This window comes from Bidens hawaiensis, unplaced genomic scaffold, assembly GCF_021521415.1.
Source record: "Bidens hawaiensis isolate Kalapana, Puna unplaced genomic scaffold, B.hawaiensis_p1.1 tig00038597_1, whole genome shotgun sequence".
Taxonomy (NCBI): domain Eukaryota; kingdom Viridiplantae; phylum Streptophyta; class Magnoliopsida; order Asterales; family Asteraceae; genus Bidens; species Bidens hawaiensis.
Genome location: NW_027505566.1, coordinates 143578 through 159895, shown reverse-complemented (window position 1 = coordinate 159895; position 16318 = coordinate 143578). Strand labels below are relative to the sequence as shown.

Here is a 16318-nt window from a genome sequence, read left to right as displayed (position 1 = left end):
TTTTTAAGACAAAAATTGTAATTTCATCTAATTTAATGTCTGTAACTGAAGATGTGGTCTGAATGTCTGCAATCTGAAAATATAATACTGTTTGTTTTATAAACTTGATATCGTCTGCATAAGCTGAAAAGTAGTTACATATCATATATATTACAGTAGATAAAAGTCATTTAACGTTTGTAGACTTCTAAAATAATTGGTAGTGGTGTATGAACTATGAAATTGGGTGGTGGTAGACAATTGTGGTGGTGGTGAACGGTGGATGGTGGTGATGGACGGTTATGGTGGTGGGTGGTGGACCGTGATGGTGGCCGACAATGGATGGTGGTGGTGATGAACGGTGGTGGTGGGTGGTGGACTATGGTAGTGGTGGTGGCGGCGGACGGTGAGTGGTGGCGGTGGATGGTGGTAGCGGGTGGTGGTGGCGACGGACAATGGGTGGTGGTGGTAGTGGACGGTGGTTGTGGCCGACGGGGGTGGTGGTGGCGGACGGTGGTGGTGGGTGGGTGGTGGCGGCGGACGGTGATGGTGGGTGGGTGGTGGCGGCGGCGGACGGTGGTGGTGGGTGGGTGGTGGCGGCGGCGGACGGTGGTGGTGGGTGGTGGTGGCGGCGGACGGTGGTGGTGGCGGCGGACAGTGGGTGGTGGTGACACGGACATTGGGTGTTGGTATTTGGTATGATGTTAAGAAGGGTGAAGATGGTGAAAAATACTTATTTTTTAAGATCATAAAAGTAGTTTTTAGATTTTTTTTTTAAACAAACAGTATTCAAGAGCTTATGTCTGTACGCTCGCAAACATAGGCTCCTTGCAGACTTTATAAGCAAAAACAAACACAACCTTAATCTTTACAAAATTTACTTTTTCTTGCACTGTTTGCGAATAAAATCATGTTGGCCACTCTATTCGAAAAGTGATAAGAAAATTGTACACAAAATGATATATACCGTAAGCACAAATTCGATTTATACACTGGCAATCTTAACACAAATTCGATTTATACACTGGCAATCTTAACATGTTTGGTCCATATATTTCTATATATGAACAATTAATTGGTTAAGTTACAAGTTATATAACAAACCGTTGGTTAAGTTACAAGTTATATAACAAACCGTTGAATTTGTATTCTAATTTAAGAATTTATACTTCAATATTTTATACAGTGTTTTCATATTTCATTTTCAATTCTTTCATTCTTTTTTTTTTCCTTTTTGGAAAAAGGCCCGAGACCTTAACAAACCATATTAATGAAAAAAACAATACAAAATAAAATAAGACACCTTTACCTAGCTGACATTTTCCCAAACTAGAAAAGGCCCTGATAGAAAAGACTATCTAACTCTAAATAGGTGCTAGCCCTCCCACTATACAAGAATCAAAAATCGGGCTTAGCACCAAGACATCTTAATCTCCTAGAATGCAAACAATCTAGAATTATAACAAAAAATTGAAAATCGATTCTTTCTTTTTAAAACTATGTATATGGTTCAACTATTTACATGACATAACACCTTTGGTTCCTCAAAGTTTATTTCTTACATAAAACGAAATACAAGTGATGCATTGCAACATGAAAGAATGTACAATTTTAATAACATGCTCGTATCCTTGGATCTCTCCTTTGCATGGGTTGTGAAATTAGTTGTTGTGATTCCTCAAACATTATGTCAATAATAAATAACTATTTAGGCTAAATATATCTTTTTGAAAAGTATTGACTAAATCATTACTGTTAACACTATGTTAAATCTTGAATGATGAATAGTTAATAAAATATTATCACAAGTATGTACCTTATTTATGCAAATTGTAAAGACAATAATGCCATAATGGTGGTGTGCATGTGATCATGTAGACATTTATTCTTTCTTCAAATAAAATTATGCTAAACGGATTATGATAATAATATAAAAAATAGTATTTCATTTTTCAACTTTTCCCCTAAGCCATTATAATACAGAAATAACGTGTAATTTGTTAAAGAGTTCAGTGGGTTGTATACAGTATCTCATCGATGGCAAAGAATCATAACTTTGTTTTCAACAGGATCGAGTTTGTTATTCAAAGAAGGGTTGCGACACAATTTGTTGTCCGCTTACTTACCTCTTTATTGTAATTGAATAATTTTTTACTCTTTTATCTTAAAATTTGTTAAACTTTCATATATGTTTAGCCGGTTTTGGCCATTTTATTTTTTAGTGACTAAAATATTTCTAATGTGAGTTTAGGTGTTATTATATTCACTTTAAAAGTTCTTTACATTATCTTTAAATGCATAATTTAAAATTCCTTAATGAAAGGTTTAACGGTATATTTGCTAGATAAGAAATGCGTCATTAAAGCACTCAAATGTCTAACCAGAGGGGTTTGCCTCAATGGTCAGGAAGAGGATAGAAGACCTGGGTGTCTCAGGTTCGATTCTTGATTCCGACCCGGTTTTACCGACTGTCGAGGCTGTGGTGCCATTTTGGCCGGCTAAGGAGACGGGTTTCTCCGGTTGAGGGTGTGGCTTCGTCACAATACGGAGTTCAAGTTGTGGGCCCGGTTCAGATAATACATCTTGACCGGTTGTGGATTGTCAATCGTCGCCGTTCAAAAAATGTCGTTGTCCATGTCCACCTAATCTATATAATTAAATTTTAGTATTCATTCGTAATCTTATTTTTCGTGTGAGTGAAGAAATAGCATAAAATAATAATAAAAAAAATATTGTTTAATTAAATTAAGATGAAATAAGGAATAAAAAGAGTTTTTTTTTCTAAATATATATAAAAAAACTATAAATACAAAGTTTTTTAGCTATTTCTGAATACGTTTATTTTTTATTATTTTTTAAAACGTTAATTTTTTTGTGTTTAAGTCACCACACTCTCTAATTTGAAAATCATCGTTGCCCCACTCTAGTCAAACTATGTTCTCTTAATCAGGCTCATGTTGGCTTTAGAGTTTTTTCTTATACGTTTCCTCTGAAAACCATACCGCATGCTACCACTTGACAGTTGTGCCGCCACAATAGCAACCCTATCTAGCGTAATACATGGTGGGACAAAAACCCGGATGAGCTTGGGATTTGAACTAATAACATCGCAAGACCTAGCTCAAATCCCTCATTGCCAATATTCACCCAAAGCGACACAATTGGAGATTGAACTCAGATCTCCCTTGAAGAACCCAAGCCTCATTACCACTAAGCCACAAGTGAGGGATCTGAATATGTTTATTATCAAATGGCAGCCGACGATATGGTTTTCAGGGGGAACACCTAAACCAAACTCTGAAACCAACATGAATTTGGTTAAAAAAAATATAGTCTACTCTTTGAATTTAGAACTCACGATGACCGGGTACACAAGAAATTCATCTTTCCAAAAAGTAGAACAGTATCCGAAGTTAATTATAACGTCATCCGATCCTTTACTATATTCAATAAACCGGTTAACGATCAAAACATTGATAGTGAGTTATTCAAACTATAAAATACTCCAATATAAAAAACCTCAAATCCATAAATTAAAGTAATTAAATAAAACCACTTTCTTAGTTATTTATTCCTCTGTTCGACAAATCCTAGATTCCTCCAAATTTCAATCCAATTCCAAAACCATCAATTGGGTTTCAGTCTATGGGATCTGGGCTATCATCTTTTCTCCTCATGGGCAGCAGCACCACCTCTGTCCCGGCGGCACCGCCGGAATCCAGTCTGGGAGACTTGCCGGAGAGTGTGGTGGGCTCTGTTCTGGTGTACTTGAACCCACAGGATGTCTGTAGACTCGCGTCTCTCAATCGTGCTTTCCGTCGTGCATCCACGGCTGAGTTTGTTTGGGAATCGAAACTGCCAAGTAACTATGGTCTGATAGTGTCAAGAGTGTTTGATGATAAAGGGTTTTGCTCGAATGTTTGTAAGAAGGAAGTTTATGCGAGGTTGAGTGCACCTAATATCATCGATGGTGGCACCAAGGTTTGATTACGCTGTTGATTTAATATTGTGTGTGTATTCAGGCTCTCGGCTCGTTTACTATTTATTAATTAGTCTTTATATATTTTTTCCATTATAACTTTATTTATAACATTTATACACACACACTAATTAATATATATTAAAAATTTATATAAATGACAAGCTAGTTTAGGCTTAAGTGAAGCTAGGGTTTGTTTAAGCTTGGCCTGGTCGAGCTTTTTGACGAGCCGATCTCGAGTAGCACGTGAGCAGCTCGGCTCGTTTGCAGTTTGCACCCCTATTGATTTTTAATTAGGGTTGTAACTTGGGTTTTAATTTGTTTCAAATATGCACTCTAAACTGATTATTACTGTGAAACTGTAATAATGATGACGTGGGTTTCGGTTTGATATGGAATTGAGTTTGGTAGTTATCGGAAGATTGGATGGCGTGATTCTTGTGTTTTTGATGAAGTTTGTTAATATGATTTTGGAATTTTAATTTTACAGAAAGTTTGGTTGGATAAAGTCACAGGAAAAGCTTGCGTTTTGATATCTTCGAGTGGATTAGCAATAACCGGAATTGATGATCGGAGATACTGGAATTGGATTTCTACAGAGGAATCAAGGTGAAACTCTAATTCTATATGTATATTTGTGTGTATATATATGGCATAACATCTACACACGTATAGGTTCACTATAATTTTTGTAAATTTGTATAATATATAGTACAAAGCTGTATGTGGTTCTTACAGTTTCTCAACATATCATTGGTTCTAAAAAGAACGTCTCTGAAGAAACATGAAATGGTTCTGACCTGATCCAAGACACTGTTCCTCGGTGTTCGAGATAAACGAACCACGACTCGATCTTCTTCTCCGGTAGCTTGAGATCTAACCAAATCTCGGATCGTCTTCTCCGCTCAGATCTAAAATGGCTTTTGGGGGTGTGGAGGTGACTGCTAAGAATTCTCGAGGATCTCTTCTTTACAGACACAAAAATGGTTATGGTGGTGGCTCTTATTGAGAACAACCCTTAATAAGGAGGTGGAGACCTCCTTATATAGGGAGCCTCATGGCCACCATCATGGTACCCTAATGGGCCTAGCCCAGTTAGGGTTACCTTCACAAAACCCCCTCAGCCCAATAATATTGTATTAGTCCATATAATAAAATAAGCCAAACATAATAAATTAAGGTCGTAAGTCGGGTTTAGTACCATACCCCTACAAGCCCCCCAAGTCCAGTGTTGCTCCTAGGCGTGCAAGCGTTTAGGTGGAGCGCTGGACTTCATAAGGTGTGTTAGGATATGAGGCGGTTTTTCCCCTTTCTTCGGCCTTGTCTTTATTGTCTTTGAGTTTTGAGAGGTTTTCTCCATGATGGTGACATGTTGTGATCTTTATGATAATAATGGTGCACTGGCATGATTAAGATAGCACGCATCATGACAATAGTTTCGCGGGGCCTGATAAAAGATAGAGTGCGCATCTCGATAATCATGTAATGCAACTTGCGCGCGCGGCAGCTTACGAGCTATAAAAATAATGAAGCTTGCGCGCGAGGCGACTTACGAGCTATAAAATAATGGAGCATGCGCGAGTTGCGGCTTATGAGCTATAAAATGATGATGGCTGGCCCACAAGGGCCTCTTCTACGCAGGATGACTATCCCAACTTGTTTTCAAAATAATAATGGAGGCACAAACGGCTAGATAATAATAATAATGTCATAGGTGCTTGTGCGACTCGTAGCCGAACCTGCAAAAACATATCGACTAAAAGTGGATGTATTACAAGGTTCCCATCCTCGGGCAAATTATGAGGTGTGCCCAACCTACGTTGGCGCGTGGCCATGTGGGATATTATTAGGCTCCCGATCTTTATGTTTGGCGCGTGGCCATGTGGGATATTATTAGGCTCCCGACCTTTATGTTTGGCGCGTGGCCATATGGGTTTATAAGGATTCCCAACCTTTAAGTGTGGCGCGTAGCCGTTTGGGATATTATTAGGCTCCCGACCTTTATGTTTGGCGCGTGGCCGCAGATGCTGGAGCTTTCATGAGGTTGCAAAGGCGACTTACGTTGTTTTGATCCACTGACTTGCATTAGTGACCTGCGAATGTTCATAGGTGACCCGCGGTGTTCATAATGATCCGCGGTGATCGGTGTTCGTCTAACGGAGTGTTGATCTGAGGTGCGCGCATGCATGGAGGCGGAGTGGTGATCCAAGGTCGCGTATGCATGGCGGCTGAAAGTTGAGCGCGCATGCATGGCGGAGAGTTGAGCGCGCATGCACGGCGAAGGGTTGCGTGCGCATGCATGGCGTTGGAATCTTTCATAGGTGGTGGAATGTGATACGCGACTGCGCGCAAGCATCATGGCGGTGCGCATGTAGAGTGGCGGAAGGGTTGATCTGCGACTGCGGTGGCAGAATGTTGATCCGCGGTGGCGGGTGTTAATCCGCTGTGCCTGTTTTTGTCCGCCTACGCGCATGAGAAAGCGGTTGACATGCCGTGAACGGAATACAAATAACAAGCATGGTGGTCTTCGTGATGGTGGCCTTCATGTCTTCCCGCTTGAACAGTGATGCGGATGCAAGAAACCAAATTTTTGGAGGCGCCAATCCATAATGACGCGGTGTTGTTCCGCGACGGCGCCCACGCATGTGGCGCAGTGTTCTTTTGTGACGTGATTGCGTAGTGGTGATCCGCAAGTATGATGGCGGTGTGTTGTTTAGCGATGCGCATGCACGGTGGCGAGGTGTTGGATCGCGGTGGTGCGGTGCTCGGCGCCAGTGCGCATGCGTGATGGCGCGCTGCTGCTTCATAGCGGTGGAACTCATGCATGGTGGCATGCACCATAGCGGCCAGATGGTTATCCGCGGTGGCGTGTACGCGTGGTGGCGCAATGACATTACCCGGTGGCGAGGTTCACTTATCGTGGTGCGCATGAATGTTAGCATTGTATTAAACCACGGCGAGCGCATGCGCGGTGGCGGAGAGTTGTGCCACGGTGATCATCACAACTTGCGGCTTGCTTGCCGGAGCAGGAGGCGGCGTGGACTCTAATTGCCCGCCATGTTTTTGTTTTTTCCGGTGATAGGTTTTTCAATGAAATTCTTGGATGATTATAAGAAAATTGGAAACTGGACCCACCGGGTATATAGGATCCTACCTCCACTAGTCCCCCTAGTCCAGTGCTGCTCATGGGCGTGCAAGCGGTTAGTTGGAGTTCTGGACTTATTAGGGGTGCTTGTACGGTTTTTTGGACCCGGTGCTTCCCAAATGTACCTTTTTGCATATGTATACTTTGCTTCGGGTTATAAGAGGTTTAATCATGATGGCGTGTTGAGCGGAGCGGAGCGGAGCCGCATTCGGTCTTGTATTCGGCGCGAGGCCGTATGGGTTTATAAGGATTCCCAACCAAGTATGGCACGTATGTTACCCGCGGTGATCGTGTCGGAGCTTTAACTTGGCCTGCGGGAGCCGTACCTGACCGGCCATTTCTTTGCTCAAAGCGTACATGTGATCCGCAAAAGCCGGGTTTGACCCGCGGAAGCTTTCTTGTGACCCGCAGAGGTTGTACTTAAGCTGCTGGAGTTTCTCGCCATGACCCGCAGAGGTCAGATTTGATCCGCGGTTGCGCGTTAGTGACCCGCGGTATGTGAGGTTGGTCCCTTCCAACATTTAAGTTGCCCGCTAGTTATTCATTGATCCGCGGGAGTTCACAATGTGATCCGCCAATTATTATTTAGCGCGTGCGGCATGCTATGGCGGAGTTGAATCGCCGGAGCACGCATGCGGCTTGTTTGTTTCGCGAACGGCGTGGAGGTTGATGTTGATTGCGGAAGCTAAAGTTGACCCTTGAGGCTTTGATTGTGCCTTTGTTTCGCGGGAACTTTGCTTGCGGAAGCAGAAGTTGATTGCGGAAGCTAAAGTTGACCCTTAAGGCTTTGATAACGCCACGCGGGAACTTTGCTTGCGGAAGCAGAAGTTGACCCTTGAGGCTTTGATTGTGCCTTGCGGGAACTTTGCTTGCGGAAGCAAAAGTTGATTGCGGAAGCTAAAGTTGACCCTTAAGGCTTTGATAACGCCACGCGGGAACTTTGCTTGCGGAAGCAGAAGTTGACCCTTGAGGCTTTGATTGTGCCTTGCGGGAACTTTGCTTGCGGAAGCAGAAGTTGACCCTTGAGGCTTTGATTGTGCCTTGCGGGAACTTTGCTTGCGGAAGCAAAAGTTGACCCTTAAGGCTTTGATAACGCCACGCGGGAACTTTGCTTGCGGAAGCAGAAGTTGACCCTTGAGGCTTTGATTGTGCCTTGTGGGAACTTTGCTTGCGGAAGCAGAAGTTGACCCTTGAGGCTTTGATTGTGCCTTGCGGGAACTTTGCTTGCGGAAGCAAAAGTTGATGCGGAAGCTAAAGTTGACCCTTAAGGCTTTGATAACGCCACGCGGGAACTTTGCTTGCGGAAGCAGAAGTTGACCCTTGAGGCTTTGATAACGCCACGCGGGAACTTTGCTTGCGGAAACAGAAGTTGACCCTTGAGGCTTTGATTGTGCCTTGTGGGAACTTTGCTTGCGGAAGCATGCATGGCAGCATACTAAGGATCCGCGGATGCGCATACATGGCAGCAGAATGTTGATTTACATCGCGCAAGCATGGCAGCGTAGTAAGAGGCGGGGGTGCGCATGCATGGCAGCAGAATGCTGATTCGCGGCGCGCATGCATGGCGGCAGAATGGTGATCCAAGGTCGCATATGCATGGCGGCGGAGTGGTGATCCGCGGGCGCGCATGCATAGCGGCAGAAAGTTGAGCGCGCATGCATGTCGGGAGTTGAGCGCGCATGCATGGCAGCGTATTGAGGACCCGCGGATGCGCATACATGGCGAAGGGTTGAGCGCGCATGTGCTTTGCCTTAGTTGTGCTTAGGTATTTTTATGGTCCAGCTGCGCAATACATAGGATAGATGCTATGAGTAATGATCTAAGGCTCATATTATTGGGCTAAGGCCCTAACGTTTTAGAGTTAAAACTCGTTAACGCGTCTGAGCTTGAAGCTCGCGCATGTATGTTTTACTTCGTTTTATTTTTAGTTTGATGTCAATACAATGTTGTCATATTGCTCAAAATTAATAAAGGGAAGTGTGAAACATGTATGCAAAAGGTAATAGAACGCATGTTAAGAAAAAATAGAGCGTATCATTATTCATAATGGCTTAAAAAGCCTTGATTACGAACTTGACAACTTTTACATGAAACATTTTCTAAGTTGTGCTGCGTTCCATGTGCGCAGGATCTTCCATAGGTGGTGGAATGTTGATCTGCGGCTATGCGCATGCATAGCGGCGGAGTGGTGACTCGCGGGCGCGCATGCATCGCGGTGAAGTCTTGATCCTCGGCAGTGTGCATGCATGGAAGCAAAGACTTGATCCTTGGCAGTGCACATGCATGGCGACGGAGTCGTGACTCGCGAGCGCGCATGCATGGCTGCAAAGTCTTGATCCTCGGCAGTGCGCGTGCGTGGGCGGCGGAGAGAGAGGACCCGCCGACGCGCATGCATGGTGGCACGCAGGTGTTGACCCGCGGTAAGTGACCCTCGGCAGTGCGCATGCATGGCGGCGGAGAGAGGACCCGCCGGCGCGCATGCATAGTAATAGTCTTGACCCTCGGCACTGCGCATGTATGGCGTCGGGTGTTCCTCCGATGCGGCGCATGCATGGCCGGGAGAGTTCGTCCGCAGCGCACTTGTATGGCGTCGGAGTGTTCCTCCGATGCGGCTTCCTCCAAGGCGGCGCATGCATGGAAGCAAAAAGCTGATCCGTGGGCGTACATGCATGGCGGCTTGTTGTTCCGCAGGGCGCCTGTTCATGGCGGCGGAATGCATCATCCAAGGCGGCGCGCATGCATGATGGCGGGTCGTTGATCCGCGGGGTCGCGCATGCAAGGCATCAGAGCATTCCGCCGTTGGTTTCATGGCGGCGCGCTGTTGCCTCAAGGTGGCGCGAATGAATGATGGCGGAATGTTGATCCGCGATGGTGTGCATGCATGGTGGCGATGTATTGAACCGCGGTGGCGCATGCGTAGTAGCGATGTATCGAACCGCGGTGGCGCACGCGTGGTGGCGATGTATTGTGCCGCGGTGGCGCATGCGTGGTGGCGGAGTGTTGTGTCGCTGGTAGCAGACATGCGTGTTGCGTTGTTCTTCCGTGGTGACGCGCATGCATGGTGACGCTGCGACGATCTGCGGTGGCGCTCATATATTGTATCGAGGTGTTCGACTGTGCGTATGCATGATGGCGCACTGTTGCTTATGGGCGCGGAATGGACGTCACAGTGGTGGTGTTGGAAAGCCAGAGCGCTTATATGGTCCGCAATGACGCGCGGTGTTGATTCACGCCAGGGCTCATGGATGGCCGCGCGGTGCAGATCCGCGGCGGCGCACATGTATGGCGCCTTGATGGCGGAGACAGCCCCGACGGAGCTGAATAGAAGAAGGAGGCGGAGTCTATCTGGCTAGCACTGTTCTGATGAGATTTGTACAAGACATCCCTGGATGACAAGACAATTGAAGCTGGCCAGCACCATCCTTTTTTTTTGGTAAGGTAGCAGATCTAAAAGCTCATTTTTTGCATTATGAACTCGTATATGAAGATTTCACCGTGAGAATTTTGGCCACCGAAATAAAGTAGATCTGGTCGTCATGGTCAGATCTAATTAAAACCGTCACAGATCCGGAGCATTATTGTCCGAATCTGGTAGCTTTTTCTGAAAAATTATCAGATCTGAAAAGGTTTTCAGATTTATTTCACCCTCTCGTTCTTCCAAAAAGCAGATCTAGAAGTCAAAAAAGGAGAGTCGAAGATGCGGCTCGTTTTCGATGTGGTCCCACGGATAGATCTGAGAACCGAAACGAAAATCAAGACGTGGTTCGTTGCCGTCCCACGGATGGCGCCAATGAAGAAACATGAAATGGTTCTGACCTGATCCAAGACACTGTTCCTCGATGTTCGAGATAAACGAACCACGACTCGATCTTCTTCTCCGGTAGCTTGAGATCTAACCAAATCTCGGATCGTCTTCTCCGCTCAGATCTGCAATGGCTTTTGGGGGTGTGGAGGTGACTGCTAAGAAATCTCGAGGATCTCTTCTTTACAGACACAAAAATGGTTATTGTGGTGGCTCTTATTGAGAACAACAACCCTTAATAAGGAGGTGGAGACCTCCTTATATAGGGAGCCTCATGGCCACCATCATGGTACCCTAATGGGCCTAGCCCAGTTAGGGTTACCTCCACAAAACCCCCTCAGCCCAATAATATTGTATTAGTCCATATAATAAAATAAGCCAAACATAATAAATTAAGGTCGTAAGCCGGGTTTAGTACCATACCCCTACAGTCTCACTATACATATACATATAATATACATATGTGACTTGGTATTTTGCTATGCAGATTCCGTTCAGTGGCTTATCTTCAACAAATTTGGTGGTTTGAAGTCGATGGTGAGGTCGAGTTCCCTTTTCCGTGTGGCACCTACACCCTCTACTTCTGCCTACAACTCGGGCGGTTGGGCAGGCGGTTTGGGCGGCGGGTCTGCAACTCTGACCACGTTCATGGCTGGGATATAAAGCCCGTGAAATTCCATCTTTCAACTTCAGATGGTCAAAAGGCGATTACTCAGTGCTATTTGACCAATCTTGGAAAGTGGAATCTTTATCATGCTGGTGACTTTGTTGTTGAGGATTCAAAGGTACCGATGAAAGTCAAGTTTTCGATGACACAAATCGATTGTACGCATACTAAAGGCGGACTTTGTGTAGATTCTGTGCTCATACGCCCCAAATAAGATTGAAAATCTTGAGGTTAGAAGCAACTTTTTTAATTTGCGAGTAACCTTTTGTGTTAGTAGAATGCATCATGTATGTATAATATATATATATATATATATATGTAGTGAGGTGAGATTGAGAATGATTATTAGTGTAATTTGTACATTTGCAAAGTTGTTTTTAGTAATGTATAGGACATTTTTGGTCGTTTGTGCGAACTTGAAACTTAGTTTGGACCAGACAGACGAACGGTGGTTTGTTATAAACTGTGAGAACATGTTATCAGCCAACTGGCAGGACCCGACGAATACCCTAGCTAATCAATAAGATCATATAAATCACAGCTTGTTTTGAGCCTGGTGGGTCTACGAGGGAGTTTTAGCCGAATCTTAAATCGGCAATGTATGAAAATGATATTAGGTTCGATGTTGTGAGCTTTTGATGGACGAAACAATCAATGTTTGTTATATAATGAGTCACATAAGACATGTGTTGGGAGTTTTGAGGTAAATATTACATTTGTGATGAACAAAAAAGATATTAGGTATAAAGTTTTATAGGCTAAAGTTACATCTGTGATGAAGAAAAAATTATTAGGTATAAAGTTTTATACGCAAAAGGAACCGTATAGATTGGTATAACTAAGAGAAATCAAGATGTGATCATTTGATGATATGTTTAAATAATAGTATAAAACAAGAATATTTGTGTCAAATGGCAAAGACAAGTTTTCCACGGACCTTCTAAGGCTATGTGTATTGAAGGGGTTATAAATGGGGGCGAATTATGACATGTGGCGCCCAGTCAGCAAAGGGGGCGAATTTGTTATTGGGGTGTAATGGTGTAGGGGCTACAAGTTGGGCCCACGGTATCTTTTTTTATTATTTTCTTTTTATAATTAAACTAATCAAATAAAAACCAATTTCTTCAAATAATTAAATAAAAATGCATTAAAAATTAAAGAGAAATACAAAAAAATACATAACTAAAAATATAAAAAAACATATAGCTCGGTTGGCGTACATGTTTAGGTTCGGGTCGGGAAATTAAAACGGATAGCTCGGTTGGTTTAGGTTCATCGGGTTCCATTGTAAGTTCACGTTCGGTTGGTTTTGCGAACCATGGTGTTGACCGAAATGAGGGAATGGGTGGTTCGGTTTGTTCGGGTTGTTTCTGGGATTCATTTTGCATATACATATATATATACACACACAACATATATACATATACATATACATATATATACACACACAACATATATACATATACATATACGTATATACACACACACAAACATATATAATAATAATATAAATATATATACATACATACAATACACACAACACATATACATACATATACATCTCCCGGCGATAAGAACAATCCGCCCCCGCCCCAAATCGCCCCAAATTGTCCCAAAAATCGCCCACGGGGGCGGTGTTGTAGCCCCTGTCGCCTCTTTCTCGCCCCAATCCGTCGCCCACTACATAAGTCACTTTATACCAAATGAGCTTCTAGAAGGAGAGCAACCAGCAGAATCTTACACAGTAAATGGATGAAATTGATTTTAACTCATCTATGGTTAAAGTTATGTTATATCTTTAATGGATCTGCGTGCAAAAATGAAAGAAATTAGTTAAAAGGGAAGTTGGTTGATAATAGGTCAAGCATATTAGTTAGTTAATAATGCATGAAACCTCCTAGATCATATTTATAAATTATAAATTATACTATTTATTGAAACAATATAAATTATGTAATTATAACTAACACACTAGTCACATAAAAACCTTTTAAGTTTTGAATTACAAGTGCTTCTGGTCAACCCAATGGCAAACTAGATTTATATGCTAAAAGAGTATATGGTGGCTCATTCTTGGTTTTAAGAAACAAGAAGCATACTGAGGCGACATTGTTTAAAATGACTATGATTTTTCGCAGTTGCCTATTTTCCAGTGTAACGAAGCAAGTGGGTGACTCTAATGACATTTTAGAATTCTGTCAGAATCAAACTGAATTCGATATGTACAATACCAAACTGAAATCAAATTTAAATTTGGTTTTGTTTGGTTTCGGGTTCAAACTGAAAAACTTGATTTTTCAGGACGACATTCAACGGTTTGGTTTTCGGGTTCTTCGTGTTGTTGATTTTAGTTTCCTTTAAATTTTTAATGGGTTAACCATACAAGTGTTGTTTCCTTGGTTTACCGAATTAGATTTATTAAATCTAAAAATCAACAAAAAACGGATAGTTAATTTGGTTCAGGTAATAACCGAACCAATAAATGAATAACAAATTGGTTTGGTTATGATGGTTTTGGTTTCGGTTTCGGTTTAGTTATATTTAATCGATTTGTAACCGAATAATAATCACTGCTGCAAACAAATTTAAATGGGCATACAACTCTAATTCATTTGCCACAACCCTAAACCTTAAAAGGAGTTAACAAATAAGACCTTCATTCATATATACATAATACAATTGTAGAAAGCATAGTGTTGTCTTGGCCCGCTAAAATGTTACCGTGGGCTTTAAAATTGGATTCTTCGTTTTATATAAATTGAAGACGTTTAAGGTGTGAAATTACCACTCGATAAGAATGTGACATAAAATTCATGAGTTTGGTTTAATCTAAATAGGTTTAATGAACTCATAAACATGAGTAGGTATCCCGTATACCTAGTTGCCGAGCCATGAAAATTTTTCAGTGAGGTTGCTAGACTTTAGTGTCCTGATCTCTAATGCCTATCAATTCAAGTTACATATATTTGGATCGGGTTGGGTCGGACACGAGTAACTCTAATTCTCATCTTTATAGTAAAAAGAACCGGCCGAAACTGGACAAATAGTTATAAAAATTAACCATTTATAGCTCTAACTTACTTCTTTTAATTGGTTCCTGATGTCATGTGACATCTAGGTACTTGTCAATTTTCTAATCCCCTTGAACAAACAAGATAGCTTTCAGTACAACACCATGGCCAACCAAGAACGGCGGCGGCCTATCGTCAACCAAGAACATCGCTGGCTAGATGTAAGTTGTAATCGATCTTTCGATGGTCAAAAGTCAAAACTCCGACGATTAATTCCGGTCTAATTTGATTGTATTACTATCTTGTATTATCTTTTGGTGAAACATTTATGCTTCCCCCTGCCCCCTCTCCCCGTTTACCGTCCAAAACAGGCCGTATGGAGTATAGCCAAGTGGTAAGGCATCGGTTTTTGGTACCGGCATGCAAAGGTTCGAATCCTTTTACTCCAGATTATGAATACCCGATCGGATCTGTCAAAAACGAGCTGACGACTACAGGGGAAGCGGCTGACTGCAGTCCCTGAGCCCAGCTTGTAGTAGGCCAAAAGTTTGACTTGAGCCTACTTTGCTAAGAGAAGAGAGAGAAGGAAAAGATAGACGGCAGAAAGCAATCCTTCCAACCGCAGAGTTGAACACAACAAATAATAAGAGATTCTATGTTTACGACAAGTAGATAAACATATTGATGAAAAACTTATTTATTTAGTTAGGTACCTGTAGCCTCCAACGTTGACAAGTGTTAACATCATTTCCGTTATTGCTATCAATGTCACATATGCTAACCCTACATTTACATTTTAAACGTTTATAGTTTGCTAGCATCTTGTGACTTTTATATTATAAAACTTATGTCGTCTAAAAAAAATGAATAAAAATGCAACCTTAGATCACAAGACATTATTTTATTTTCTACGGGATTAAATGGTGTTTGTTTTTAACTTTTTATAGCTAATCTTATATCCAATTTCATATTCGAATAAATGTGTCGAAATATTCGGATGTCTTTTTATGTAATCCTGTGTTTTTTCTCTCTCTCTCTCTTTTATCCTTATCACAATCAACTAAAAACACATAGAGATTTTTTTTTCTTTTTTTGAACACAGCAAAGCGTCTACTAATATAGCCGGCTTCTAGCTAGCAACTTTTCTAATGTTTGCTTCTACTGGAAGCCCCAAGTACGAAAATGGTAGAGAACCACATTTGCATTTATATAGAGACGCCATGCGTTCCATTTCATGATCTTCAACCTCATCACCGAAGAACCTACTTTTACACAAAGCGTGTCAATCTGTAGTCTTACCGACTATTGATAAAACGAAGAGAATTAAAACAACGTTGCTAAAAAATGATCGAATAAATCGAAACTCATGAAGCACGTATGTTTGATAATCTAAATGGTTTACCGGTCGGGGATGGATGCAAGAAAACCGAAATGAAACCAATAAACGGTTTTATAAAAAACATCAAACCAACCCATAGGTTCTCTTGTTGAGTTCGGTTAGTTGGGTTCTGTCAAGTCAATTATTCAGGCCGTAGCTCGGTTATTTGGTTCTGTGCATACGACTACTAAGGATTAACAAGTAATTATATGAACGAACAAATAAAATTTTTATCTGGTTATACCGACATAAAAAGAATGTACAACTTGGTACTTGGTCACAATTGGAAAATTCTTTTTGACATTTTTTACTATGTAGTTCCTTATATGTCTTCGTATTAAGGGGTGTTTGGGATTC

General features: G+C 42.1%; 1 protein-coding gene across 1 annotated transcript; it reads left to right on the top strand.

The window, feature by feature from the left end:
- The first annotated feature begins 3553 nt into the window (after positions 1–3553).
- On the top strand, positions 3554–12119 carry LOC143613978 (F-box protein PP2-A13-like). The gene is made up of 3 exons (XM_077087547.1): positions 3554–3960; positions 4449–4567; positions 11393–12119. Exons 1-3 carry the CDS (start codon positions 3625–3627, stop codon positions 11784–11786), a joined length of 849 nt encoding a protein of 282 aa, XP_076943662.1. The 5' UTR covers positions 3554–3624; the 3' UTR covers positions 11787–12119.
- The last annotated feature ends 4199 nt before the right edge of the window (positions 12120–16318 follow it).

Bases quoted from the DNA above. Each gene is read 5' to 3' on its own strand.
- LOC143613978 (XM_077087547.1), top strand. From the start codon at position 3,625: ATGGGATCTGGGCTATCATCTTTTCTCCTCATGGGCAGCAGCACCACC. The intron at 3,961-4,448 runs GTTTGATTACGC...TTAATTTTACAG, and splicing joins TCATCGATGGTGGCACCAAG to AAAGTTTGGTTGGATAAAGT. The intron at 4,568-11,392 runs GTGAAACTCTAA...TTTGCTATGCAG, and splicing joins ATTTCTACAGAGGAATCAAG to ATTCCGTTCAGTGGCTTATC.